Source organism: Cervus canadensis, chromosome 3 (assembly GCF_019320065.1).
Source record: "Cervus canadensis isolate Bull #8, Minnesota chromosome 3, ASM1932006v1, whole genome shotgun sequence".
In the NCBI taxonomy this organism is placed as follows: domain Eukaryota; kingdom Metazoa; phylum Chordata; class Mammalia; order Artiodactyla; family Cervidae; genus Cervus; species Cervus canadensis.
Window position 1 is genome coordinate 72,379,398 of NC_057388.1, and position 26,737 is coordinate 72,406,134.

The following is a 26,737-nucleotide window of genomic DNA, read 5'->3' on the forward strand; positions in this document are numbered from 1 at the left end:
GGGAAAGTCTGGAGATGTGGTTTTAGAAAAAGTTCTTTTCAATATTTGAAGTAGTTAAGATATTGCTCATAGGTCTGTCTCTCTTTGAGCCAGTCTCATGCAGCCTCCTTGTATAAGGAAGTTGAGCTTTGATTGTGTGGTTTTTAATGTTTTGGTATCATTTTTTATTACTTGGAGCATCTTGCCCTTTCTAGTGACTTTTGTTGGTTATCATTTCAGAAAAAAAAATTATTTCAGTCCTTGGCAAGTCCACCATTTTTGGTCATACACACACACGTACACACACACACACACACACAAACACACCCACTCTCACATCCATACTTTGACCCTTCATAACCATTTACTTCCCTGGTTCTCTTTGATTATCTCATGGCAGAGTAACATGGAGCTAATGAGAGAATGGAGAGCAGTAAATTCTGAGCTTAAACAACCTGTATCAAGCCCTAGCCTTCTGTGAGATCTTCAGCAAGCCATTTAACTTCTGTAGGTTAATTTCCATGTTGGGGCTTCCCTGGTGGCTCAGACAGTAAAGAATCAGCCTGCAGTGCAGGAGACCTGGATCTCACCTGGTCAGGAATATCCTCTGGAGAACGGAATGGCTACGAACTCCATAATTCTTGCCTGGAGAAGTCCACAGACAGAGGAGCCCAGCAGGCTACAGTCCATGGGGTCGCAGAATCAGACATGACAGAGCAACTAATGCTTACACATTTTTCACACTTACTTTCCATGTTAGCAGACTGTTCCTACTCTGTCACATGACATTTAACGAAATAATGGGATTTGAATACTATAAACTGAATATCATCAGTTCAGTTTAGTTGCTCAGTCGTGCCCTACTCTTTGCAACCCCATGGACTGCAACATGCCAGGCTTCCCTGTCCATCACCAACTCCCGGAGCTTACTCAAACTCATGTCCATCGAGTCAATGATGCCATCCAACCATCTCATCCTGTGTCATCGCCTTCTCCTCCCACCTTCAATCTTTCCCAGCATCACAGTCTTTACCAATAAGTCAGTTCTTCACATCAGGTGGCCAAAATATTGGAGTTTCAGCTTCAACATCAGTCCTTCCAATTAACATTCACGACTGTTTTCCTTTAGGATGGACTGGTTTGATCTCCTTGCAGTCCAAGGGACTCTCAAGAGTGTTCTCCAACACCACACTTCAAAAGCATCAATTTTTTGGCACTCAGCTTTCTTTATAGTCCAACTCTCACATCCATACATGACTACTGGAAAAACCATAGCTTTTACTAGATGGACCTTTGTTAGCAAAATAATGTCTCTGCTCTTTAGTATGCTGTCTAGGCTGGTCATAGCTTTTTATCCAAGGAGCAAGCATCTTTTAATTTCATGGCTGCAGTCACCATCTGCAATGATTCTGGAGCCCTCAAAAATAAATCTCTCACTTTTTCCATTGTTTCTCCATTGTTTCTCTATTGTTTTCCATTGTTTCTATTTGCCATGAAGTGATGGGACCGGATGCCATGATCTTAGTTTTCTGAATGTGGAATTTTAAGCCAGCTTTTTCAGTCTCCTCTTTCACTTTCATTAAGATGCTCTTTAGTTCTTCTTCACTTTCTGACATAAGGGTGGTGTCATCTGTGAATCTGAGGTTATTACTGTTTCTTCTGGCAATCTTGATTCTAGCTTGTGCTTCATCCAGCCTGGCTTTTCACATGATGTACTCTGCATATAAATTAAATAAGCAGGGTGACAATATATAGCCTTGAAGTACTCCTTTCCCATTTGGAACCAGTCTTTTGTTCCATGTCCAGTTCCAACTGTTGCTTCTTGACCTGCATACAGATTTCTCAGGAGGCAGGTAAGGTGGTCTGTAATTCCCATCTCTTTAAGAATTTTCCAGTTTGTTGTGATCCACACAGTCAAAGGCTTTGGTGTCATCAATAAAGCAGAAGTAGATGTTTTTCTGGAACTCTCTTACTTTTTTGATGATCCAACAGATGTTGGCAATTTGATCTCTGGTTCCTCTGCCTTTTCTAAATCCAGCTTGAGCATCTGGAAGTTCACAGTTCACATACTGTTGAAGCCTGGCTTGGAGAATTTTGAGCATTTGCTCAAAACCGGGAGATGACTGTGGCTCAGATCAGGAACTCCTTATTGCCAAATTTAGACTTAAATTGAAGAAAGTGGGGAAAAGCACTAGACCATTCAGGTATGACCTAAATCAAATCCATTGTGATTATACAGTGGATGTGGATGTGTCAAATAGATTCAAGGGCTTAGATCTGATAAATAGAGTGCCTAAAGAACTATGGATGGAGGTTTGTGACATTGTACAGGAGGCAGTGATCAAGACCATCCCCAAGAAAAAGTAATGCAAAAAGGCAAAATGGTTGTCTGAAGAGGCCTTACAAATAGCTGAGAAAAGAAGCTAAAGGCAAAGGAGAAAAGGAAAGATAAACCTATTTGAATGCAGAGTTCCAAAGAATAGCAAGGAGAGATAAGAAAGCCTTCCTCAGCGATCAATGCAAAGAAATAGAGGAAAAGAAAGACTAGAGATCTCTTCAAGAAAATTAGAGATACCAAGGGAACATTTCATGCAAAGATGGCCACAATAAAGGACAGAAATGTTATGGACTTAACAGAAGCAGAAGATACTAAGGAGAGGTGGCAAGAATACACAGAAGAACTATACAAAAAAGATCTCATGACCCAGATGATCGCGATGGTGTGATCACTCACCTAGAGCCAGACATCCTGGAATGTGAAAGTCAGGTGGGCCTTACGAAGCATCACTATGAACAAAGCTAGTGGAGGTGATGGAATTCCAGTTGAGCTATTTCAAATCCTAAAAGATGATGCTGTGAGAGCTGCACTCAATGTGCCAGAAAATTTGGAAAACTCAGCAGTGGCCACAGGCCTGGAAAAGGTCAGTTTTCATTCCAATCCCAAAGAAAGGCAATGTCAAAGAATGCTCAAACTACCGCACAATTGCACTCATTTCACACGCTAGCAAAGTAATGCTCAAAATTCTCCAAGTCAAATTGAATATATTTACTAGGTACTAGACATAAAAAAGGGCTTCCCAGGTAACTTTAGCAGTAAAGATTCACCCCACCCCCCCACTCCCCCAAACCCTCCTGCCAATGCAGGGGCTGTAAGAGACACTGGTTTGAACCCTGCGTTGGGAGGATCCCCTGGAGGTAGGCATGGCAACCCACTCCAGTACTCTTGCCTGGAGAATCCCATGGACAGAGGAGCCTGGTGGGCTGCAGTCCATGGGGTCGAAAAAAGCCAGACATAACTGAATCTACTTAGCATGCAGACATACATAAAATATGAGTTTTCAGTATTGCTTGCTTTTCTTTACAGAACCAAGTTCTTGCTTTCCTAGCCTAATGTTCAAGACTTGAGTATGTAGTTCTCATGCATCTCCTTATGTAGAAGACTCTTAAAACCCCATTAGTACTTACTGTATCTCCAACAAGCCACGCCCTTGCTAGTCTCAGTAATTTCCAATGTGCTTTTCTCAGCCAGTGTGGCAGAAATACTTGCTGAATTCTCCAGCAGTCCAGTGGTTAGGACTCATGTGCTTTCACTGCTGTGGGCCGGGGTTCAGTCCCTGGTGGAGGAACTAGGATCCCACAAGCTGCGCAGTACAGTCAAAAAATACACACACAAAAAACAAAATTTCCTCTCAACTCAGAGAACCTCTCCACAAAGTTAGAAGAGAAAGAAAACAATTTTATTATCGGGTAAGTATTAAACCAGAATGTGATGCGCATCACAATGAAGAAAAATGCAAACATAGAAATCCTACTCTTCTATATAGCTAACAGCACATAACCCGTTACCCTAGGCAGGTTATGCAATTTGAAGTCAGGCGACAAGTGGGCTCTTAACCTTCCAAGACACAAGGAGATCAGAGTTTCAGTCCCTTGACAATATTTCAGAAAGAGGGTTCCCAGGTCCTTTGAAACATAATCTTGAGTTGTGTGCTGCCTTTGGCCTGCACCAGCCTGCCCGCGCCCCTCTCCCCGCCGGCTCTGGTACTCCTGTTCCTTTACGAAGTCCGCTTCCCTCAGTCCCCGCCCCGAGGTAGCAGTAAGGCGGTGAGCCTCCCATCCACTTCTCAATTCAGCCGAAAGGAGCAGCTAAAGCACACCCCGCCTCGCTCCGGCGCTCTCGTGACGTCATCTCCTGGCGCCGCGCAGGACCGCGGGTCACGTGATGCACCTACCACTGCGGGCGGGAAGCGTGGTGACGCAAGTAGAATGTGCGCTACTGCAGCCAAGTGTGATTGCGGTGGTAAGGGTGCTCCTGGATGTTGTTACCATCCACTGCCATCGAGGGTCCCAGGTGGTGCCTGCGACCTGCTAAGTACAGGTGAGGATCGTGGAGGCTGGAGGCCCTGCTAGGGTGTGACTTGCCGGGCGCTGGACTCAGTGGGAGCTGGCGCGCTCTCCCCAAGTTGTCCCGCGCTTGGGCCCGTCGGTCCGGTGCGCATTCCGGGTGTTCGGCCCTGGCGGTTCGATCCCGCGTTTGCAGGGGGACTCTAACCGATCTTCGAGTCTTGTTCGGAGTATACGTGCGGGCTTGGCGGGCGGCGCCGGGAGGAATAAGGTTTTGGGTATGACCTCCCAAGGGGCGAGAACTAGGGAGGCGATACGAGACCTGCCTCTAGCTGACCGTGTGCCCCCTCCAGGTGGACGACCCTCGGCTGCTCCGCAGCGGAGCTCCTCTAAGATGTGCTGGTAAGTGACGCTACCCCGGCCCAGCCCCCCGCTCCCAGAAGTGGGTCCCTGTTTTTGGTCTGCAGTTCCTAAGTATTCTCTGAATAGTGAAAAAAGAAAAAAAAGAAAAATACCGAGAATATGGAAGACAGAGCTATTTTGTTTAATGATGTGATGGTGAGGATATTTATAGGCTCGTAAGAAATGAAGTTAAAGTTAACCCTGTTCTGTCAGGTTGCCTCCCCCAGGACCGTTTCCCTCACTCTCTGAGCCAGAAAAGATTGTTGTCCCTCGTCTGTTCTTCCCTACTGTGGGTCTATTTGTGTCCGTAGAAACCCAAGTAGGCTTAATTCAACCTCATGATCTCTTCCAGGTTCTGGTGCAGGCTGGTGCTAAGTGAAAGTACTGCTGTCTGCCCAGAGCTTTAGGAACTTGAAGGAATGTGGGCCGCAAGCCTCCAGCGTGCTTGGGTCTGCGGTGACCCTGTGCATTCCTACAGTGCTTGCAAGAAAATTTCGAAACGGTTTGAGGCCTTGCCCTGCTCCATCCAGAGCAAGGTTATAGAAATTTCAGACAGTTGCTTGTTCCTTTCCCTATCTGGCATTCTGGGCAGCGCACAGACCTGTACTGTTTGATGTGACCACTCGACACATATGGTTACATTTAAAACTCAGTTTTTCCTTCACACTACCTATATTTTAGGTGCTCAGTAGCCACATTTGGCAAGCGACTACTATATTGAACCATGCAGATTAGAGAACATTGATATCTTTGCAGAAATTGTTTTGGACTTTGGGTGTTAGGTGTGTTCCAGGCTCTTTGAAAATTTTATTCTATCTTTCCAACAAAACTCTCACAGAAGAAAATGAAGCTCAGAGGGAGTGCTAAAGGTGGAGTTAGCCCAGCAGCAGGGAATATAGAGTAGAAAGAAATAATGGGGATAGGCCCTGCCCTGAGGGACTGACATACAGGGTGTTACTATTAGCTGGTAAACAAGATAGAACCAAAGGCTAAGTTCTGCAACAGTGCTGGGTGCCCATGGAACTTACAGAGGGTGAGGTCAGTATGCATTGATTGTAAAGGAAGACCTCGTGGGCTAGGAGGGCACAAATGTTGGTTGAACTATGTTTTGTGCCCAACTTAATTGTAAATCCTATTTAAATCTTTGAGGACCACCATAAGGTAGCTTTAGGTCCAATGCAGATGAAGGAGTCATGGTCAGAATTGTGTGCCCGGCTTTCCTAGCCAGAAAATGGCAAGTCAGGCCTCTCCAATCCTACAGTCTGCTCTTTTCCAGAATTCCAGACAGGGAGAGAGGAATGAAATCCAGAAATGGGTAGGAAGTTTGGACTGGAGGGAAATGCCATTGGTGTGAGGGCTGTAGGGTCCAGGCACAGATACACCAGGATGGAGAGAGCGGCCAGCATGGTCATAGCAGAGCTCCTGTGCTCCTGGACAGTGAGATCACACCACACCTTCTCCCCTGAAGGTCAAAGCTTCTAGCAAATTTGGATCCGTCTCTTCAGTGCAAACGTTGAACACGCCCGTCTCCTGAAGTTGCTGTCTGAGGCACTTCTAGGTGAGTCTCATGTCTCTGCAGTCCTCAAGAGTGAGATTCTAGCTGCCTTTTGACTTTATTTTCAAAGATACTCAGGTAACAGCCAGCCTTGGGACATCTGACGTAGTGCCTCCAGGGCAGAGAGCAGGCACGCTTTCTGTCCGACGTAAAGGATTTGGCTTTCCTGTGCTCAGAGAGCCTGTTCTGTGATGCAGCCCACTGCATGTGCAGGTGCCTCCTGGCTCCCCTGTGTCACCTGTGGGAAATGGGGCCGGTTGGAGAACACCGACGCTCTAGATGTTGCTGTGGTGAATAAGCAACTCCTACCAGCATCCGTGTAACTGACAGGCTACTTTGTCACCTGCCTTTGGTTGTGGGTATATCAGATCCTTCACAGTTCCTGACAGGCACTGCCCCCCAACCCAGCAGGCTCTGCACTGTGTTCCTGCTCCAGCTTCAGCAGCAGACATCCCAGGATGAGAGAACTAGAAGAGACTTGAGAGGTTATTCCTTCTGTGGATGATAGATTCTTCCAGGGAATCCGCAGTGGTAAGTATGCCGGGTCTGTCCTAGCAGATCATTTCTGTTCATTTGCTGTAGGTCTCCCTGCCAAGAGGTTCAAAACCATCCACTTAATTCAATAATCCCTGGCCATATCCTTATATCACTTTATTTTTACAACAGGTATTTTTACAATAGGCCTCCATGCTGTTTCCAGCTTGTTTTAACAGTTGAAAAAGTGGGAACTGAGGTGGTGGCTTGCCCACATTGATGCACCTGGTGAAGGTGCAGCAGAATTTGAACCCAGGCCTTTGCACCAGTTTTCTGAAGAAGTTTAAATCCTCACTTGTTCCCCTTCCAGGAGTCAGGAATTTCTGGTTCTTGGCCCAGCTGACATGTGTACATCTGACTGACCTCCTCTGACCCCAGGTTTGGATGCCATATTGTCTGCTTCCAGAACAAGGATCTTCACTATACATTGGGACCCAGGCCGCTCTGACATCTCCTGAATAAAAAGCGATGTTTAATAAAACAGTTTAAAATTTGTAATTCCGCCCAGCCTCTGTTTCTTTTTTGTGTGTTAGATACAAAGAGGAGGGCCCTGCCCTTCCTGAAGGAGTTTCAGCCAAATTTGAGGAGCCCCTGAGGTGTCTCTCATTCCCATTGCTTTTGAGACTGCAGAGTGATTGATAGAGCACTAGGACCTGTCATCAAGAGCTGTACCTTGAGATCCCAGAGTGGGTTCCACTGACTTAATAGGGTTCTCTGGCTCTTGTTCTCTACACCAGTGTGGGTCAGACTTGGTTACACACCGAAGTATTGAGACCCCAGCATGTGGATTGATACTTTTAGGATGAGTTGCTCCATCCTCAAGATCTTTTTCATCTCATAAACTGTTTTGTAATGGAAGCCTGTTTAGCTTGTTTTTGGTGATCTCTTTTTTTTTTTTTTTTTGAGCTCAGATCAAGTGTAGAAACCTTCATAGTTATATAAAGTTCTGCAGTAAAAACTTTTCATCATTGCTCAGAACTGATCAGCCTTTCATACATGTACACCCACAACCCTCACTTACCCACCAATAAGCCCCTTAATTATCCAGTCACCTTTACACACACACACCCAAACACACACACACACACACACCCCTTATTTTAAATTATTTTGCTTCTCAGAACTACAGAGATCATACATCAGGTACACCGGGTGGTCGTCTGATGCTCAGATTTGGCTACTTTCATCACTGATCCACTTTAGTAAGAGCAGATCTCAGAGAATGGTGATCTCTTCAAGGAATGTCAGCAGGTTAGGCCAAGGCTGATTGAGCCAGAAAAAGTTAAGTAAGCCACGTTTACGTTCAGTTTGTTACTGATGTCATGAATGGAAAAGTACCCAAAGATTCCTTCACCCTGAGTCACTGCAGCTACAGCCTGAGGAGGGCAGAGGCAGAAAGCCTCACACCTCAGAACCGCATACCAGGGGAAACCCTGCTGACATCCTCCCTGGTGAGAGGTAGCAACTCCTCACAAGCACCCTCAGGCTGGGTCATGTGGCCTTTGCGGATGTGGGCGGTTCCAGGGCCCTTGGATGGACCTTTCCCTGCAACTAACTCAAAACTAGTGTGCTCTGAGACAAGGCAAAAGTAAAAGCAAATCCTAAAATGGGTACAGCTGTGTAGGAGAGCTAAGAAACAGGAACTGGAGTCCTGCTACATAGGTCAATGGCACCAGTAAGGGGAGCCAGAGTGGGGGTCATTGAAGGGACTGGATAGAGGGCGGCATCCTGAAATTGACCTAGATAACCAGTGAAACTGTTAACCCTCAGCCCCCAGGAGCCCCTCCCAGCTGTCCTTCCTCACCCACCTGTTACCTAGTCAACTGCCCCAGCTTGTCACACCCTTCCCCTGGGAAGTGGCAAATAGGGCTGCCACTTTCCCTGCCTGAGAAGAGGCAGGGGCCAGCAGACCCGGAGGTCCAGCCAGATTCAGGAGGGGAAAGGAGTTTTGGTGTGCTGTCATTAGCCTCGTGAGATAAACGAGTTACTGAGTGGGTTGTGAGTTGTCAGAGTGGAGACAGTAATCATGATTGCAGTTCAGGGTCACAGCAGTAGGATCTGGCAAGCTCCACCCACAGGCCAATCCCCAACCTAAGAACAATCTTGACATCTTTACATGGGAAAACTATTCTGTGACATGAAAATTTTATCAAGTTCAGGTTTCAGTGTCTCGAGTTTCACTGGAACAACCATATCATTTTTTATGCGTGTTAATTTAATGTAAACCCTGGCCCAGGAGGTTGGGGAGGCCCAAAACTTGGGGAAGTGAAACCTTGAGGCTCTGTGAGAACTCCCCAGATACTCCTGAACTTCGGTTTGGAAAACCCTTCAAAAGCACCAGCCCAAGAGGCAGGGGATGAAGAGGGTGTTTTTAAGAGACTGGGAGGATAAAACCTGAGGAGACTTTGCTCAAAAGAAGCTCCAGGCCTGGCACAGGGTGGAATCAAAGCCTGATCCTAACAGAAGGGTCCCTCAGAACAGTGGTGTGTAATAATGCGAGGCTTGGTTTTTTCAGGCATTTGAAAATTAGCACTTTACAATTTTGATGTTGTTAATTCAGTCACTAAGTCATGTCTGACTGTGCGACCCCATGGACTGCAGCATACCAGGCTTCCCTGTCCTTCACTATCTCCTGGAGTCTACTCAAACTCACATCTATTGAGTCATTTTAAGGTATTTGAAGAGAAAAAAGCCTTACATATCAAGCAATATTTCAAAATAAACTAGTTCTTTGAGTACAGAATCCCAAAGGTAGTAGAGAGATGACTGAAATTTGGGAAACGTCCTCCCCGTGTGAGGGGAGAGATGAGAACTGTCCCCTCCCCAACCCTAATCCAGACGCCATGTGGTCAAAATCTGAGCTGGCCAGTCTGGCCACTTCTAAAGGTGCTGCGTGGTCTATAGAGCAAAGTGAGGCCACACCTCTGTGAGGTGAGGACCGAGGTGGGACGGGGGGCCTGGAGCAGTTCCTGTCCTTACTACTAGAGGGACAGGCAGGTGGGCCTCAAGGACACAGGACCCTCCCAGGAAGCATCCAGAAGCCTGGAAGACTGAGTATCAGCATGATGAACCCAAAACATCAGGCCCCTGGTCGTGGCGGGGTATGTCGTGAAGCTGGCTTTGTCATTTGTCATTTGTCATTTATCCTGGTGTGGTCTCAAACAAGTTGAAGGATTACTGCCTAGGTTTCTGCCCTGAAGGCCTGGGTATCACAGCATTCTTTGGCTTTTTCTCAAGGTACAATGTGCCTACCCTAAAATCCATCTAGAGTTGAGGTCCGAGTTGACAGACACACAAGAGTTTTGTAGCCAGGACCACATCAAGAAATCTCTCCTCAGGGTCCCACAAGTGACCAGCAGGGCCGGGGACTGCAGAGGCTCCTCTGCTTGGGGTGAGGGTGAGATCACAGAGGGTCGGAGTTTCCTTGACCGCCTCAACCTCAACCGTTAGGCACGCCCGGAGGGGAGGGAACCAGGAAGCAGGGGTCAGAGCCCCTTGGGAGGGGACAGCAAGTGGGGAGGGCAACCCCTTCCCGGAGCCAGAAGAACCCACTTCCTACTTCACCACACTGCTGGGGCGGCAGGCGGGGAGGCTGCGGGCAGGGAGGGCTGGGCCTGTGCGAGAGCACCCCTCCCCTCAGCCGCTCTGCACAGGAAGGTTGGGGCAACCTGGCCTGGGTGCTTCTCGCGCCGGCAGGATGGAGGACGATGAAGGCCCTGAGTGCGGCAAGCCCGACTTTGTGCTTTTGGACCAGGTGACCATGGAAGACTTCATGGAGAATCTGAAACTCAGGTAGACCCAGGGCATGGGCTCCCCTTCTCCCCGTCCCCATCCCCAACTGGTCTCCATCAGCCCACCATCTGGGTGACCGCAGGGAGATGCGGGGCTGGGAGGACTGTCCCCTCAGGACCAGGACAGTCAGCCAATGCTAGAGCAAGCTCCCCAGGCCCGCGCCCCCCACACAGCCCAGGTATCTCCTGAGCCTTCCTCTTGGCAGGGGCAGGCAGGTGCCAGGCGTCTGGGCTGAGTGGCCACTGCATCTTCCTGGTGAGGCTGTGCTGAGCCCTGGGGGCTCAAAGGGAAGTGGTCAGGTAGCTCCCTGGGGTGCAGGTGGGCAAACTGAGATGACACTCTCAAGGGGACATGTGGGGTGCTTCAGGGTGTGGCTGGCAGAGGTGACACGGGGCCCTATTTGCCGGACGGCAGAGGGCAGGGAGGAGCTGGTGGTGACGAGGGATGGCAGCAGGAGCTGGCTTCATCCCTGGACAGCCACGAGGAGCTGATGGTAACCCCCTGTGCAGAGCCTAGGGACAGGTCCCTCTGAGCCCAGATGGCTGAAGTCAGACACCACCAGCCCTGAGTCAAGGCCAGGGCTGTGGGATGGAGAGTCAGACCGGAAATGAGCTTCTCTGTTGTATGAGGCACAGAACTAAGCAGATTACAAACCAGCTTCTGAGATAGGTACTACCATCACCATATTAACACTGGGACCCTGAACCCAGGGCCGCAGAGCTTGCAGATGGAGAGTCTGTCTCCAGCAGGTCCTGGGTGTGCAAGGAGCCAAGCCGGAGAACTCCTGTGTCCGAAGCAGTGGAGGAAGGGGAACCCGGGACCGGCAGTCAGGGGCAGGGCGGGTCCCAGACACCACGGGGAGCAGGCGGGCTAGGGCTCCTCCCAGGGCAGAAGGGTCAGGAGACACAGGCACCCTCGTGGGTGACTCGGTTCACGTCGAGGGTCGAGAGGTCTGAGGAAGTGCAGGGGGAGGCTGGCGGCACTGCTGCCCCAGGCACCCACCCAGGGCCTCCCAGTCCCTGCCGCCTGGGTGGGGCTGGGCGGGTCCTGCTTCTGCTTCTCCGTCCCCGCCCAGGTCTTGAGACGGAAACAACTCCCTCCCTCCTCCTCCCACCCCCATCCCCTCCCCAAGCTCAACCCCATCGCCTAAGCTGCCGGTTCTGCCTGGCCCAGTGTGGCCTTGGGCAAGTCAGTCCCTTGATAAAACAGAGAGTCAGGATTCCTGTGACTCCACCCCATGGAGAGCAGCTTAGATCCCAACACTACCTTGTGTGTGGGTGGGGCTCCCAGCAAGACGGCACCGGCAGACTCAAGTCAACCCCACCACTTCCCCGCCACGCGCTTCTCTGCCCTCAGTCCTGGGGGTGGGCCAGGGCCCCAAGGCTTCCCACCTTGGCCCAATGCCCCGGGACCTAGGTGTGTGTCCCCTTGGCCCTGAACACTGAGGCCCTGCCCTGCCTGTGCCAGGTTCGAAAAAGGCCGCATCTACACATACATCGGTGAGGTGCTGGTGTCTGTGAACCCCTACCAGGAGCTGCCCCTGTACGGGCCGGAAGCCATCGCCAGGTACCAGGGCCGCGAGCTCTATGAGAGGCCACCCCACCTGTACGCTGTGGCCAATGCCGCCTACAGGGCGATGAAGCGGCGGTCCAGGGACACCTGCATTGTTATTTCAGGTACCTGCCTAGCATTCGGGGGCCCAGGTGCAGGCTCACAGCCTTCCTGGGTCCCAGTGTTTTCATTTGTCAATGATGGTGTGGTAGTTGGAGTGCCTGGGAGTACGGGTGGGCACAGGTTGCTGGCTAAGGGGGAGCAGCCAAAAATTCTGACTGTCCATCTGTTGTTGGCAGGAGAGAGTGGGGCAGGGAAGACAGAAGCCAGTAAGCACATCATGCAATACATCGCAGCCGTTACCAACCCAAGCCAGAGGGCCGAGGTGGAGAGGTGAGGGCAGTGAGGCGGGGGTGGTAGGGAAGAGCTGGCCTGTGTCTTGTGCCTGATGGAGGACAAGAAACACAGTGGAGCCCAGCTGAGGCCAAGTTCAGAGGCTGTCAGTAAGACTCCAAGTGACCCTCATCTAGGACCTCTCTACCCTAGGAGAGGCGAGGCCCAGCATGGGGGTGCCCTTCCCCTAGGGACGGGAAAGGGAGGAGGTGTAGAGGGCCAACAGACAGGTACTGGCCCCTCACGGGGACCCAACGGAAGCAGAGAGGTTGGCTGCCCATAAGAAAAGCCCTGGATGCCAGGCCAGTGTCAGGGCTGGACCAGAAACCCAGAAACCAGGACCCATCTACCTGCCAGCAGCTCACCAACAGGGATCTGTGGGAGCAGCTTCCTGTGTGAGAGCCCTGCCTCTTCCTGTTAAGGTGGGGTAAGGTGGGGTTCGGGGTAGGAGTGGGGTGGCAACAGCAATGGAAATTCCCAAGCACACGTGCCTGGCAGCGCCAAGTGTCCAGATCCAGCTCCTCACCGGGCTACAGCTTTGGTCTGGGAAGGCAGGGCCAACGCCTTTCAAGGCTCAAGGCTTTACAGGAGACCCAGCGTGAGTGCCTGGCAGGTGCCTTTCCCAGCATCTCAGAGTCAAGCACCTGCAAGGGGCAGCGCAGGGTGAGACCAGGCCCTCAGACTCCCTCTCCTCCTGTGATTGGGAAGCCTCAGGCAGTGATCCTGGACGGGGACACAGTCCCGAGTGCAAGGTCTTCATGTTATAGTCCTGGCCCCTCCACCTATCCACCCCACACAGGGTCAAGGACGTGCTGCTCAAGTCCACATGCGTGCTGGAGGCCTTCGGCAATGCTCGCACCAACCGCAATCACAACTCTAGCCGCTTTGGCAAGTACATGGACATCAACTTTGACTTCAAAGGAGACCCCGTGGGGGGACACATCCACAGCTACCTGCTGGAGAAGGTGGGCCCTGCTACCAAGACCCCAGGCAGGTGGGCTGCACACTGGCCTCCCTCAGGGGGACCCGGCAGAGCTGTCCCACCCTGCTGAGTCTCCCAGCCCTGGCGCCCTGGAGGCAGGAACATACCTTCTCTGATGTCTCAGGTTCACAGGGCAGGGCTCCTCCATAGCCAGGTCCACCACCACCCCCTACCTGCCCTGTCCTGGGGGCTCTGGGACAGGTCCCTGGGATGGGGCCAGTCCCAGGCATGAGTCCAGCTGTTCCTTTCTCCACAGTCTCGGGTCCTTAAGCAGCACGTAGGTGAAAGGAACTTCCACGCTTTCTACCAGGTGAGCCATCCCCCACCCCTACTGGGCTGGGAATTCTCTGGATATGGCAGTGTGTGTATCTCATCTGACCCTGACGTGGGGTCTCCCTGGACCTGGGCAGGGCAGTGTCTACACTGTGTCTGACACTGAGGTGGTTTCTGGGCACTGGTAGTGTCTACACTGGGTGAGACCCACTGAGAACTCAGGTGATGTTAACACCATGTCTGACCCACTGAGGTGGGATCTCCTTGGACTTGGAGGTGGTATCTACATCATTTCTGACTCAACAAAGTGGGTGCCTAGACACTGGCCATACCTACAGATGTCTGATCACTGAAGTAGGTCCTCCCAGGACACAGGCAGTTTCTACACAGTGTCTGACACCAAAATGGGATCTCCCTGGATTCTAGTGGTGTCTACACCACATCGAGTGGGTTCTCATCAGACTTGTTCAGGATCTACATGTCTGACCTAGGAGTGGGTTCTCCCTGGGCTCAGGCACTGTCCACACCATCACCATGCTGACTCATGTCATGCATTCGTTGGGTCAGCAGTGGTTGAAGGACGCCATCTGTTTGCAGGTAGGGTGTATGCGGGGGGAGTCTTTTGGAGCTCAGGAGCCTAACAGAGGGATGTCTGGGTCCTCCAGGTGCTACGGGGCTGTGAGGACAAGGAGCTGCAAGAACTGCACCTGCAGAGAAACCCTGCACTGTATAATTTCACCCGCCAAGGGGCGGGGCTCAATGTGAGTGGGGGCAGGGAGCCCAGGCTCTCACTCCCAGTCCCAGGACTCTGGGGCTGGTGAACAGTGGCTTCAGCTGGGCCCAGGGTGGTGTGAATGGCTCAGCGGGACTGGTGGGGCCTGATTCTGCAGGCTTTCAGTTGGAGGAATCAGGGCTCAGCGTGGGGAAGGGGTGCAATGGCGAGCAAGTGCACTGGGGCAGAGGAGTTGAGGTTCAGCGTGGCAGTGGTGTGCTGAGCCCTTTCTCCCCCAGGTCCTGGACATCGACGAGAAGAGCCACCACCAGGCGGTGACGGAGGCCATGCAGGTGATCGGCTTCAGTCCTGAGGAGGTGGCCTCTGTGCACCGGATCCTGGCCGCTATACTGCACCTGGTGAGCCTGCCTGTGGGCACTGTGGCCATTTACCCATGTGGTGCCTGACTGGGCACCTCCCCTGCAGGGGAAGACTGACCTCTAGCAACCCAGTGGCGTAACTGGCCCACTCCGCCCTCTGCTGAAACCCAGATTGTTTCGATTATGGGTTCCCATAATATGCCTGGTCCATGTCTGGTAGATTAGCCTGTACTTAGCAGGTAAGGGCAGTTTGGGCTCAGTAAAATGGAAACAGTGGCAGATTTTTATTTTCTTGAGCTCCAAAATTACTGCAGACAGTGACTACAGCCATGAAATTAAAAGATGCTTGCTCCTTGAAAGAAAAGCTATGACAAACCTAGACAGCATATTAAAAAGCAGAGATACCACTTTGCCGACAAAGGTCTATCTAGTCAAAGCTATAGTTTTTCCAGTAGCCACATACAGATGTGAAAGCTGAACCATAAAGAAGGCTAAGCACCAAAAAAACTGATGCTTTCAAACTGAACTGCTGGTCTTGAGAGTGCCTTGGACTGCAAGGAGATCAAACCAATCAATCCTAAAGGAAATCAACTCTGAATTTTCATTGGAAGCACTAATGTTGAAGCTGAAGCTCCAATAATTTGGCCACTTGATGCAAAGAGCCAACTCGTTGGAAAAGATCCTGATGCTGGCAAAGACTGAGGGCAGGAGGAGAAGGGGACAATAGAGGATGAGATAGTTGGATGGCATCATCGACTCAATGGACATGAGTTTGAGTAAACTCTGGGAGATGGAGAAGGACAGGGAAGCCTGGCATGCTGCAGTCCATGGCGTTGCAAAGAGTCAGACACAACTTAGCGACCGACAACAAACATGCAGACCTGGCTCTTGCTTCTGTCACCTAAGAGTTGAGTGACTTTGGGCAGGTTACTCAGTGACTCTGAGCCTCTGCTCTCTCTGAGGAAACATGAGATATGGGCAGCACATAACCAGCTACAGGAGGACACGGTGGGACCACTCACATGACATTTCCAGTGGGAAGCCTTGGGGAAGGCTCGGGTGTGCTCCAGGAGCCGCTCCCCATGCCCCTGCCTTCCCTTTCCTGGACATGAGTGTACAGGCTCCTCTGAGACACAGAGCCTGACTCTTGATGGTTTACCATCACCAGGGAAACATTGAGTTCGTGGAGCTGGAGGAGGACAGCCTGGAGCAGGGGCGCCTGGCGGTGACTGAGGAAGTGCTGGTGGACCACGTGGCTGAGCTGACGGCCACACCCCGGGAGCTAGTGCTGCGCTGCCTACTAGCTCGCACTGTGGCCTCCGGAGGCAGGGAGGTCATTGAGAAGGGCCACACTGCGGCCGAGGCCAGCTATGCCCGGGATGCCTGTGCCAAGGTATTCTAGGGGGTGGGTGGGGAACCCCGGAGGCCTTCCCGGAGAAGACAAGGCCAGAGGCAATCAGAAGCAGCTGGCTCTTTGCCTCTCCCCAGGCAGTGTACCAGCGACTATTTGAGTGGGTGGTGGACCGGATCAATCGTGTCATGGAACCCCGGGACCGGGACCCACGGCGTGACGGCAAGGACACGGTCATCGGTGTGCTGGACATCTATGGCTTTGAGGTGTTCCCTGTCAATAGGTGGGTAGCCACTCCACCACATCCCACACTCTGACCCCTCACCACAACTGTTAGTCCTGGGGAGCTCGGGCAGAGGAACAGGATGCCCAGTGTCCATCATGGTTGGTCCTTGGCCCCTAGGCTCATGTCTTCAAGCCTGCTTCAGCTGTGCCACCACCCACTGGTGCCTGGGATGGCAAGACCTTGGCTTACTTCCCCTCACAGGACTCCCCAATCCACTTCAGGGTGTGTGTGCTGGGTGGGCTGGGGGGTAGCAACCAGGTAAAAGAGCAGCCCAGAGTGGGAGATGCACCCCTACTGGGAGGCCACTTGGGGTGCCTGGTTCCAGACCCCTCAGGCAATCTTCAGGGCATCTATTTGGGGGGAACCCTGTTATTCACTGGGCTTCCCTGGTGGCTCAGATGGTAAAGAATCCTCCTCCAATGTGGAAGACCTGGGTTTGATCCCTAGGTTGGGAATATCCCCTGGAGGAGAGCATAGCAACCCACTCCAATATTCTTGCCTGGAGAATACCATGGACAGAGGAGCCTGGCAGGCTACAGTCCACGGGGTCACAAAGAGTCAGACAGGACTGAGCGACTAAGCACAGCACAGCACAGCTGCTATTGGTTGCACTCACTCTCCACCGAGCCAGAGCCTTAGAGTGGGTGGTCGAGGCGTGACTCTGAACGGCCCTTCCACCCACCCCTCCCCCAGCTTCGAGCAGTTCTGCATCAATTACTGTAATGAGAAGCTGCAGCAGCTCTTCATCCAGCTCATCCTGAAGCAGGAGCAGGAGGAATACGAGCGGGAGGGCATCGCCTGGCAGACCGTGGGTGCCCGGCCCTCCCTGCACCCGCGGGTCCCGGGGTCGGGGGCGGTGGTGCTGGGCCGGCGGGTGTGCGGAGGAGGGCTGCAAGATGTGGACACCGGGCAGGAACACGGGCAGGAGGCTGGCGGACGGGGCTCGGGAGCTGCCCTGCTTGCCTGCCGCAGGTGGAGTACTTCAACAACGCCACCATCGTGGACCTGGTGGAGCGGCCCCACCGCGGCATCCTGGCCGTGCTGGATGAGGCCTGCAGCACCGCGGGCCCCATCACCGACCGGATCTTCCTGCAGACGCTGGACACACACCACCGCCACCACCCCCACTATACCAGCCGCCAGGTGCCCCTGCGGCCCCCACCCTGTGCCCCTCCAGCTGGTCCTGGCACTGGCAGGCGGCCCACAGTGCCACACTGCCTGTCTTGGGTGGGCGGGGGGTCTTGGTGGTGGCTCAGCCTCCTCTGCAGGGATGTCTCCCCCTTCTCCCCCAGATCCCCCCCACACCTTCTAGGTCTTGACCTTGGCTGTCCCCATCCATAGCTCTGCCCCACAGACAAGACCATGGAGTTTGGCCGAGACTTCCGGATCAAGCACTATGCAGGGGATGTCACGTAAGGGCCCCCCACTGGGCATCTGGTTTTCCCCCCCACCGCCCCTCCCCTTTTTAAGACACTGGAAATATGCTCTTCACCAGATTCACAAATGAGAAGTGTCAAGTGGGGCTTTTAAGATAGTGATTCTTAGCCCTGGCTGCATCCTAGAATCTTCTGGGCAGCTTTAAAAAAGAAAAAGCCAATTTCTGGTAGAGGGGCTGGAGATTCCGAGGTGCAGCTAGGGTGGGACCTGTGTTCTGAGCCCAGTGCCAGTTCTTTTATTTTAAAAAAAATTATTTATTTCTTTATTTATTGGCTGTGCTGGATTTTCATTGCTTGGTGGACGTTTCTCTAGTTGCAGAGAGCGGGGGATACTCTCTAGTTTCGGTGCATGGGCTTCTCATTGTGGTGGCTTCTCTTGTTGCAGAGCACAGGCTCTAGGGCTCACAGGCTTCAGTAGCTGCGGCTCCCAGGCTCAACAGTTGTGCAGCACAGATTTAGTTGCTCTGCGGCGTGTGGGATCTTCCCAGACCAGGGACTAAACCGATGTCCCCTGCATTGGCAGGCAGATTCTTTATCACTGAGCCATCAGGGAAGCCCTGGGGCCATTTCTTGTCACCCTTTGTCAGCGAGGAGGAGCAGAGAGGCCAGATGATGTGTTTCTAATGAGCTCCCAGGCCAGGTGGACATGGCCAGTCCTCAGGCCACACACTGAGCACCAAAGTCCCTAGTGTCTTCCAGAAGTGACCATGATTTTTATTAATTCCCCTGTCACACACCTCACCCGGAATTGGATCTGAGGTAACTCACAGAGAGAGGCACAAGTGTCCCACGTATCCTTCATGAGGAGAAGAAATAGAATCGAAAAGACAAAGCTGCCAGAAGTCAGATCCTATGGCCCTGAGACTTTCTAGGAACTGCAAATGAAGCCAAGATTTTGGCACTGAGCTTTCTAGCAAAGGCTAGAATGATGAATCTGAGGTTCTCCAGGCCAAGGAGCCAAACAGACCAATGACTCAGGAGTTCCTGGTTGTAACTGCAATCGCTGACATTTATTTATGGAAACTCAGTAGGCACTGTTCTGAGGGTGTGATGTCTACTGAGGCACAGAGAGTTTAAGTCACTTGTCCCAGGTCACACAGCATGTATGTGCTAAAGCTAGGATTCAGTGATGTGACATTTGTCTCCGTGGGCATAATGCAACTCATCTTTCAAGAGAGAAACTCCTGAGGGAAGAGGTCTTATATGACGAGAGGGAAAGCAGGCAGGAGAGGGGAAGGAAGAGGAGCACATGAGGAGAAAGGAAGGGAGGCTGACCAGGTGGAGGGAGGGGGAGGGGCAGGCTAGGGGGGTCAGAAGCCCCTGGTCTCCTCACTGGCCCTCCCCCGGCCCTCCCCCAGGTACTCTGTGGAGGGCTTCATTGATAAGAACAGAGACTTCCTCTTTCAGGACTTCAAGCGGCTGCTATACAACAGGTGAGGGGGGCTCTCTGGGCACGGGTGTGGGCGCCAGACGGTGAAGGCCAGGCACTCTGGCTGGAAGGGCCTTCAGACACTCCGTCTGACCCTCACAGCCCTAGGTCATGAAGTTTACACGTGGACGAGCTGGGGTGGGGGCTATCCTCCTGGAGGGCATCTGGGCATGCGGCCTGTGTCCACAGCACGGATCCCACCCTGCGGGCCATGTGGCCAGATGGGCAGCAGGACATCACAGAGGTGACCAAGCGCCCCCTGACAGCCGGCACACTCTTCAAGAACTCCATGGTGGCCCTGGTGGAAAACCTGGCCTCCAAGGTACGTCCCCCCCACCTTGAGTCTGGATCCTTCCAGATCCTTCTGTCTGTGCCTGGATGTCACGTTGGGTCCCCCACTGCATCCGTGCATCATGAGGAGGTGTTCCTTTCCTGTCTGCTGTGAGCCATACCTCCTCCAGCAGGAAGGGACCTGCCACTGCTCAGGTTAAGATGCCCTGGGCTGAGCCAAGGCTTGAGTAAACACAAGATGCTTGTAGCCTTCCCCCGGCCCCATTGCTTCTCAGGGATGGGCCAGGGGAGACCTCACCCAGAACTTGAGTTGGCCCAGCTCTGGTCATGCCTGGAGTCAGGATTAGCTTTCTGGAAGCTGGAGCCACCAAGACGAGAAAGTGGCACTCACATCTTGCAGAGATTGGGGCTCAAAGTCAGAGAGGGCAGCGGGAGGATGCTAGGGCCAGCCTAACAGTGGAATGTCCAGAGACTCTGCAGGGCCTCTGGGAAGGCAAGAGGAAGGGCTGAGGGGCTCTGCTGCACTGTCAGAACCTGAATGTGGGCCAGCACCCTGCCCACACCCAGCACTGGAGCTCCCAGGTCCCATTCTGCCCACCATGCCCTCATCCCCACTCTCCTCCTGGCTGGCCTTGCCCTTCTGCCTGCTCTTGGCCCCCTGGCCTCCCCGTCCCCCTGAGAGAGCCTCTGTTCTATGGATGGCAGCGTGGGAGGGACAGAGACAGGCCTGAGCTCCTCGCTGCCTCTGTCCGGTAACTGTAGGGCTGTGACACTGGCCTCTCCGAGCGTCCTTTGTCCCCACAGGAGCCCTTCTACGTCCGCTGCATCAAGCCCAATGAGGACAAGGTGGCTGGGAAGCTGGACGAGGGCCACTGTCGCCACCAGGTCGCATACCTGGGGCTGCTGGAGAACGTGAGGGTCCGCAGGGCAGGCTTCGCTTCGCGCCAGCCCTATCCTCGATTCCTGCTCAGGTACAGACGGCCCCTTCTCCCGTGGCGGGGGACTGGTCCTTGAGAAGTTCCATCAGCCGGCAGGGGGTGCCCAAAGCAACGAGCGCTTTTCAGACGTCAGTGCGGAAGCCTGCACGCTGCTGCTGCGCAGGGACACTGCCAGTCTTGGAGGCCCCTCGCATGACACAAGGGGTGGGGCTGGGCAGGGTGGACTGATGTGGGCGTGGCACGGAGGGATGTGGGCGTGGCACTGAGGGTGTGGGCGTGGCAGGGAGCAGGAGTTGGAGTGGGAGTGGCTTGGGGGAAAGGGTGGGAGGGAGGAGGGGGGAGGGGGAGAGGGTCAGGGGGAGGAGAGGGGAGGAGGATTGGGGTTTAGGTCCACGCCCCTCCCCAGGGCCCAGAGCCCACAGCCCGGTCCTGCCGCGACAGGTACAAGATGACCTGTGAGTACACGTGGCCCAATCACCTGCTGGGCTCCGATAAGGCGGCCGTGGGCGCCCTCCTGGAGCAGCACGGTCTGCAGGGGGACGTGGCCTTTGGCCACAGCAAGCTCTTCATCCGTTCGCCCCGGACGCTGGTCACGCTGGAGCAGAGCCGCGCCTGTCTCATCCCCATCATCGTGCTGCTGCTGCAGAAGGTGCGGCCGGCTGAACGCCCGCCAGGGCCGGTGTGGAGGGGGGCCGGAGAGTGCTCTGAGCATTACTTGGGGGTAGGGGAGAGATGGGGGTGCACCACCCGAGGTGGGGGGGGGGTGCGTGCACTGAGGGGACCACAGACACTGTTCCAAGTACTAGAGAAGTCCCCTGCTCACAGGTGACAAACGGAGATTGAAACTGACAAGCAAAACGTTTGGATTTGTGTTCAGGTCACCTCTGTCCTGTGGCCACCAGCCTCAGGCCCAGGTGCTCAGAACAAGAGAATCAGGAATCTGGCTTCTTTACTTCCTCCCTGTCCCTTCCTTTCTTCCATTTATCCTGAAATATTTCAAACCTGGAGAAAATCAGGCAGAATGGTGTACTAAATTCCCACACTCTGACTGCCCTGCCTCATGACCCCTGTGGTTTTGTGTAGACACCTCACCTTCATTCCTGTTATTTTGAATCAAATCATTTCATTTATAATCATTTCATTATGCCTTTCCAAAGAATAAGGACTCTCCCACCTCTCCTCATAACGTTTTTTTTTTGTTTGTTTGTTTCTCATAACGTTTTAAACATTTCAAACCTATAGAAACTGGAAAGATTCGTACAATGTACCATTCACCTGGATGGCTACAGTTATGTGTTCTTGCTCACCACCCCATCTCTGTCTGTCTTTATCTCTCTCCACATCCACATAAAGATACCCATATATTTGTATTTTTTCCCTAGCCACATAAAGTAATGACCCCTAAATCCTTCATCAGGCGTGTATCCTGAGAACAAGGACATTCCCCTTTATAATCACACCGACATTAGCCCATTCAAGAAAACTAACACTGATAAAATATAACCTACATAGCTGAATATCTAACATGTAGGCCGTATTCAAATTTCCGAAAGGGTCCCACTATGACCCGTTATGTCTTTTAAAAACCCAGAATCCAGTGAATGATGACACACTGCATTTTGTTACCTCTGATATCTCCTCTAACACACAGGGGTTATTTTTAAGAACATGACACAATACCACACCATCCCAGAAATAGGATTTAGAAAGTTGCTACTGACTTCCTGTGTCCTGTCCAGTCAGTAACCACATGTCCCCAATCATGTCCTCAGTCTGTTCGAGTCAGGTTTTAATCTGTGAGTTCATTGGGCTGCTTACCTTGTAGGGTCTCCAGTCTGGGTTTGATGGTCACATTCTCAGGGTACTCCTCCAATTTGGGGTCTCCCCATATGAGGGAGGGGCTTCCCTGGTGGCTCAGACAGTAAAGAATCCACCTGCAATGTGGGAGACCTGGGTTTAATCCCTGGGTTGGGAAGATCCCCTGGAGGAGGGCACGGCAACCCACTCCAGTATTCTTGCCTGGAGAATCCCCATGGACAGAGGAGCTTGGAGGGCTACGGTCCGTAGGGTCGCAAAGAGTGGGGCTCGACTGGGAGACTAAGCAGAGCGCAGCAGCACGTGTGAGGGAGGAGGGGCCTGGCACGGCCTAACGGAGCACCACCCCCTACTGGCCCCCCCAGGCATGGCGGGGCACGCTGGCCAGGAGGCGCTGCCGGCGACTCAGGGCCATCTACACCATCATGCGCTGCTTCCGGAGGCACAAGGTGCGTGCTCACCTGGCAGAGCTGCAGCGGCGATTCCAGGCCGCGCGGCAGCCCCCGCACTATGGCCGTGACCTCGTCTGGCCCCCACCGCCCACGGTGCTGCAGCCTTTCCAGGACATCTGCCAGGCCCTCTTCTCCAGGTACTTGCTCTCCGCCACCACCCCTGTTGGTCTTTTCCGCTCAGCTAGAGCCCATTGAACACCTGGACCAGGTCATCTGAACCCCACGGAGCCAACCAAGAGACACACAGTCCCATTGGATAAACAGGAAGACAGAGGGCTTTGAGCATCAGTTGACAGCCTATACCTCACAACCGCTAGAAGATTCCTAATGTCTTCAGCACCATTCTGGACATCCAGAGGGCTTGCAGGCCTTTATCTCCTTCCTAGGGCCCTGCAGGGTGGGTGGTGGGTTGAAGCTAGAAATGGGGGAAACTCTGCAACTGAGCCAGGCTTTGAAGGCTGAGTAGGAGTTCTTTAGGACAAGGTGTGAAGGGCAACCAGTGTACTCAGAGCAGGAGAGGCCACCTTCCATTGAGACCAGGGAGGCTGGGACACAGAGGGCAGCCAGTGCCAGGCTGAGGGGCTTGGCCTTCTCCTATTGTGTAAAGGATGGGAAAAGTCATTAACCTGTGTTCTCAGGAAAGGGAGCAGAACCAGGAGTGGGCAGGGTTAAGGCCTTCACAGCGGTCCATCTGACTACCTGGCCCTCTCCAGGTGGCGGGCCCGGCAGCTGGTGAAGAACATCCCCCCTTCGGACATGGCTCAGATCAAGGCCAAGGTGGCTGCCATGGCGTCCCTGCAGGAGCTACGGCAGGACTGGGGCTGCCGGCGGGCCTGGGCCCGGGACTACTTGTCCTCCGTAAGTGTTGGGGCTGCGGGGGCTGCTGGCTGCCAAGGAGGGGCTCCAGGCTGAGACCTTGCCTGTGTCCACCTTAGCTGTCCTGTCTCTGGGCCTGGCTGTCCTGTGGGCTGTCCCCGTGTCCTTGCCCCTTCCCTCCACAGTTTAAGGGTTTTCACTCAGAACAAGCTGACCTAGGCTTTACTGAGAGCCTCCTCCTCTACCCTACTCCCACTCCCTTTCCTATGTTCTCAGCCCCCCATTCTCAGGCACAGGCCCCCTTGTTAGGCACAGCCCCCTGACTGGCACCCTGGCTCCCGTTGGCCCACCGCGGGCGCTGTGAGTGGCCCGCTACCCCAGTTCTGCAGGGACTGAAGCCTCAGGGGTGTGAGGTTGGCCTAAATGGATGGCGTAGCATGAAGAAGCCAGTTCCCGCCCAGCCCCTTACATCTCAGTGTCCGTCCAGGCCTGGCCTGAGTAGGTGGGTGGGTGGGTGTGAAGGACTCAGACGTGTGCCTAGAACCTTAGGACTGCAGGGCTGTGTGGCGGGCCTCAGGGAACCCAGCGTGGTGGCTGGGCCCACCGGGTCATCGTGCATGACCTGATAAGGTTTTCTGAGGTCAAGGATAGCTGTGCGGATTCTTCAGGAGTCACGGTCAATCACACATGGTTCCACGACCTCACCCCAAGCAACCCCCAACTGTCCCCAGGCCACAGACAACCCCACAGCCTCGGGCCTGTTTGCTCAGCGACTGAAGACGCTTCGGGAGAAAGACGGCTTTGGGGCCGTGCTCTTCTCCAGCCACGTCCGAAAGGTGAGCAGTGGGTTCAGGGCTGCTGGCTGATGACAGCCCTGGGCCAGGCCCAGCTAAGAGGTTTCACAACTACTCTTGAACTTCAAAAACTTCAGCTCCAACCCAGTTAGTGAGAGAATGGCTTCACAGAGGGGAGACCTCCAGCCACACCTACTGGGGAGCCCCCCAGGCCAGGCAGTGACCCTGAAATCACCTGTCCTGCAGGTGAATCGCTTCAACAAAAGCCGGGACCGGGCACTGTTGCTCACAGATCGGCACCTCTACAAGCTGGAGCCAGGCCGGCAGTACCGGGTGATGCGGGCCGTGCCCCTGGATGCGGTGAGCCCTGTGGGAGGGCAGAGGCATTCGCCAGGCTCCAGCGGGCCCAGTGTCCCGCTGGGCACTGCTGCTGGGCCCCTCCCCTCATGCCTCCCTGGGATGACCAGAGCTATCTAGAACTCAGCATCGGCTCAAGATGGCAGCTTCCCCTCAACCGCCACTGAACAGCCTGCCCATGGGTATAAGGCCTCAAACTCCATGCTCAGCCTCCTCACCCACCTCCTACTGTACTCTTGGGCAGAGCCAAACGGCCCCACTTCCCCACGTCTGCGCCTGAGCCTGCCTGGGGGTCCTCCCTACCTGGACCACATGGTCCTGGCTGCAGTGTGTGGCTTCCACCCATGGGACCCCGTCCCTTCCCTTCACCCCTCTGCCCAGCTCTATGGCCCACCTACTCCCTGGAGTCACAGCTCATACTCCCTCAGGACAAGGGACAACCCAGGGCAGAAATTGAGGCTGGAGGTCTTTATAACTCCCAAGGTGAGGGACCATCTAGTACCATGGCCACTACCAATGTGATCATTTAAATGCAATTGACAAGGAAAGAAAACCGAAAGTTTAGCTTCTTAGTCGCACCAGCACATTCAGGTGCTAGAAAGCTATAGGTGAGCAATGGTGCCATGTTAGACTTCGCAGATCTAGAATATTCCATCACGGCAAAAGTCCTCTTGTGCGATGCACCTTGCCCAACCCTCTCCTTGATGGGCAGGACCAGAAAGGGAGGAAGGGGACCTCAACTCTACAGCAGGACTGTAGAGTCTGCAGGGAGGACGGAGGACTGGAGCTAGAGGAGGTTGTCTGAAGAGAGCAGAGTGCTGGCAGGGGAAGACACCAGGGCGGACATGTGTTCCTGGGATGCTGGGCCCTCCAGAATGCAGGGTTGGGGTGGAGGGCCTGCCGCACCCTTGACCCTGAGACCCTGCCCCCCTCAGGTGACTGGGCTGAGCGTGACCAGCGGGCGGGACCAGCTGGTGGTGCTGCATGCGCGGGGCTATGATGATCTGGTGGTGTGTCTGCACCGCTCCCACCCGCCACTGGACAACCGCATCGGGGAGCTGGTGGGGGTGCTGGCCGCGCACTGCCAGGGGTGAGTCCCTGGGCACGGGCAGGGCGGTGGCTGCCTATCTGAGGAACCTGGCCCATCCTGACCCTGACCTCCTTCCTTCAGGGAGGGACGGGCCCTGGAGGTCCGTGTGTCCGATTGCATCCCCCTGACCCAGCGCGGGGCCCGGCGCCTGGTCTCTGTGGAGCCCAGATCAGAGCAGCCAGAGCCGGATTTCCGCTGCAGCCGTGGTGCCTTCACCCTCCTATGGCCGAGTTGCTGAGAGGTTCTCCACCTGCGCCCACACCAGTGACAGATCGCAGTCTCACTGTGCAATAAAGGATGCTGAGTCTGTGATGGGCATGGCTTGTGTCTATGGGTACACAGTCTCCAGCCGCCGCCAATGTGGCAAATATCACCCGTGTCCTCTGCTGACCCCTACATCTGAGGCTGCCCCTCTTGGGTTTCTGACTGTCCCCACAGCCTTGTCTCTTTCTCTTTCCCCCACTCCTGTAGGCCCATTGTTCCTACTGGGCCACTGGGGAAGCTTGAGGGTCCCAGGGCTGTCTTGGGGGCAGGGCTTGGGCAGAGAACACACTGTCCCAGCTGCTGTCTGTGTCGGTGCTGAGTGTGGCCATCCCAGGCCCTGAGAACCCTACATCTGGGATGCTGGGAGCCAGGACCTTCCAGAGTCTGGGAGGGCATCCCTGTGCCCGGGCTTCTCCAGGAAGCCAACCCAGGGAAGGTTAGAGTGGATACACCTCTACCTGCTCTGACCAGCAGATCCCCTCCCCAGCCCCTTGGGTCCTCCCCACCCTCCTGCCCCCCAG

General features: G+C 53.9%; 1 protein-coding gene, 1 long non-coding RNA gene and 3 other non-coding genes across 6 annotated transcripts; 3 read left to right on the top strand and 2 right to left on the bottom strand.

Moving 5' to 3' along the window:
- The first annotated feature begins 4,220 nt into the window (after nt 1-4,220).
- On the top strand, nt 4,221-7,315 carry LOC122438520. 2 transcript variants are annotated; one of them, XR_006268582.1, is made up of 4 exons: nt 4,221-4,357; nt 6,194-6,283; nt 6,689-6,811; nt 7,125-7,315. It is a non-coding gene; the product is annotated as an uncharacterized LOC122438520 (long non-coding RNA). The 2 variants fall into 2 exon arrangements; XR_006268581.1 differs by having other exon boundaries at nt 6,692-6,811.
- Nucleotides 5,152-5,283, top strand: LOC122439008. The gene has a single exon (XR_006268749.1). It is a non-coding gene; the product is annotated as a small nucleolar RNA SNORA9 (small nucleolar RNA).
- Nucleotides 7,316-7,716: 401 nt separating the features above from the next.
- Nucleotides 7,717-7,788, bottom strand: LOC122439011. The gene has a single exon (XR_006268752.1). It is a non-coding gene; the product is annotated as a small nucleolar RNA U2-30 (small nucleolar RNA).
- A 141-nt stretch (nt 7,789-7,929) lies between these two features.
- Nucleotides 7,930-8,009, bottom strand: LOC122439012. The gene has a single exon (XR_006268753.1). It is a non-coding gene; the product is annotated as a small nucleolar RNA U2-19 (small nucleolar RNA).
- A 2,370-nt stretch (nt 8,010-10,379) lies between these two features.
- MYO1G (myosin IG) lies at nt 10,380-26,268 on the top strand. Its single transcript, XM_043463450.1, has 22 exons — nt 10,380-10,606; nt 12,074-12,282; nt 12,457-12,550; nt 13,350-13,515; nt 13,789-13,842; nt 14,471-14,566; nt 14,817-14,936; nt 16,066-16,290; nt 16,386-16,531; nt 17,228-17,342; nt 17,507-17,677; nt 17,876-17,946; nt 19,329-19,403; nt 19,589-19,721; nt 20,495-20,661; nt 21,070-21,277; nt 22,809-23,032; nt 23,609-23,753; nt 24,443-24,547; nt 24,752-24,865; nt 25,798-25,952; nt 26,034-26,268. The coding sequence occupies exons 1-22, from the start codon at nt 10,512-10,514 to the stop codon at nt 26,188-26,190; spliced, it is 3,045 nt and encodes a 1,014-aa protein (XP_043319385.1). The 5' UTR covers nt 10,380-10,511; the 3' UTR covers nt 26,191-26,268.
- Nucleotides 26,269-26,737: the final 469 nt, after the last annotated feature.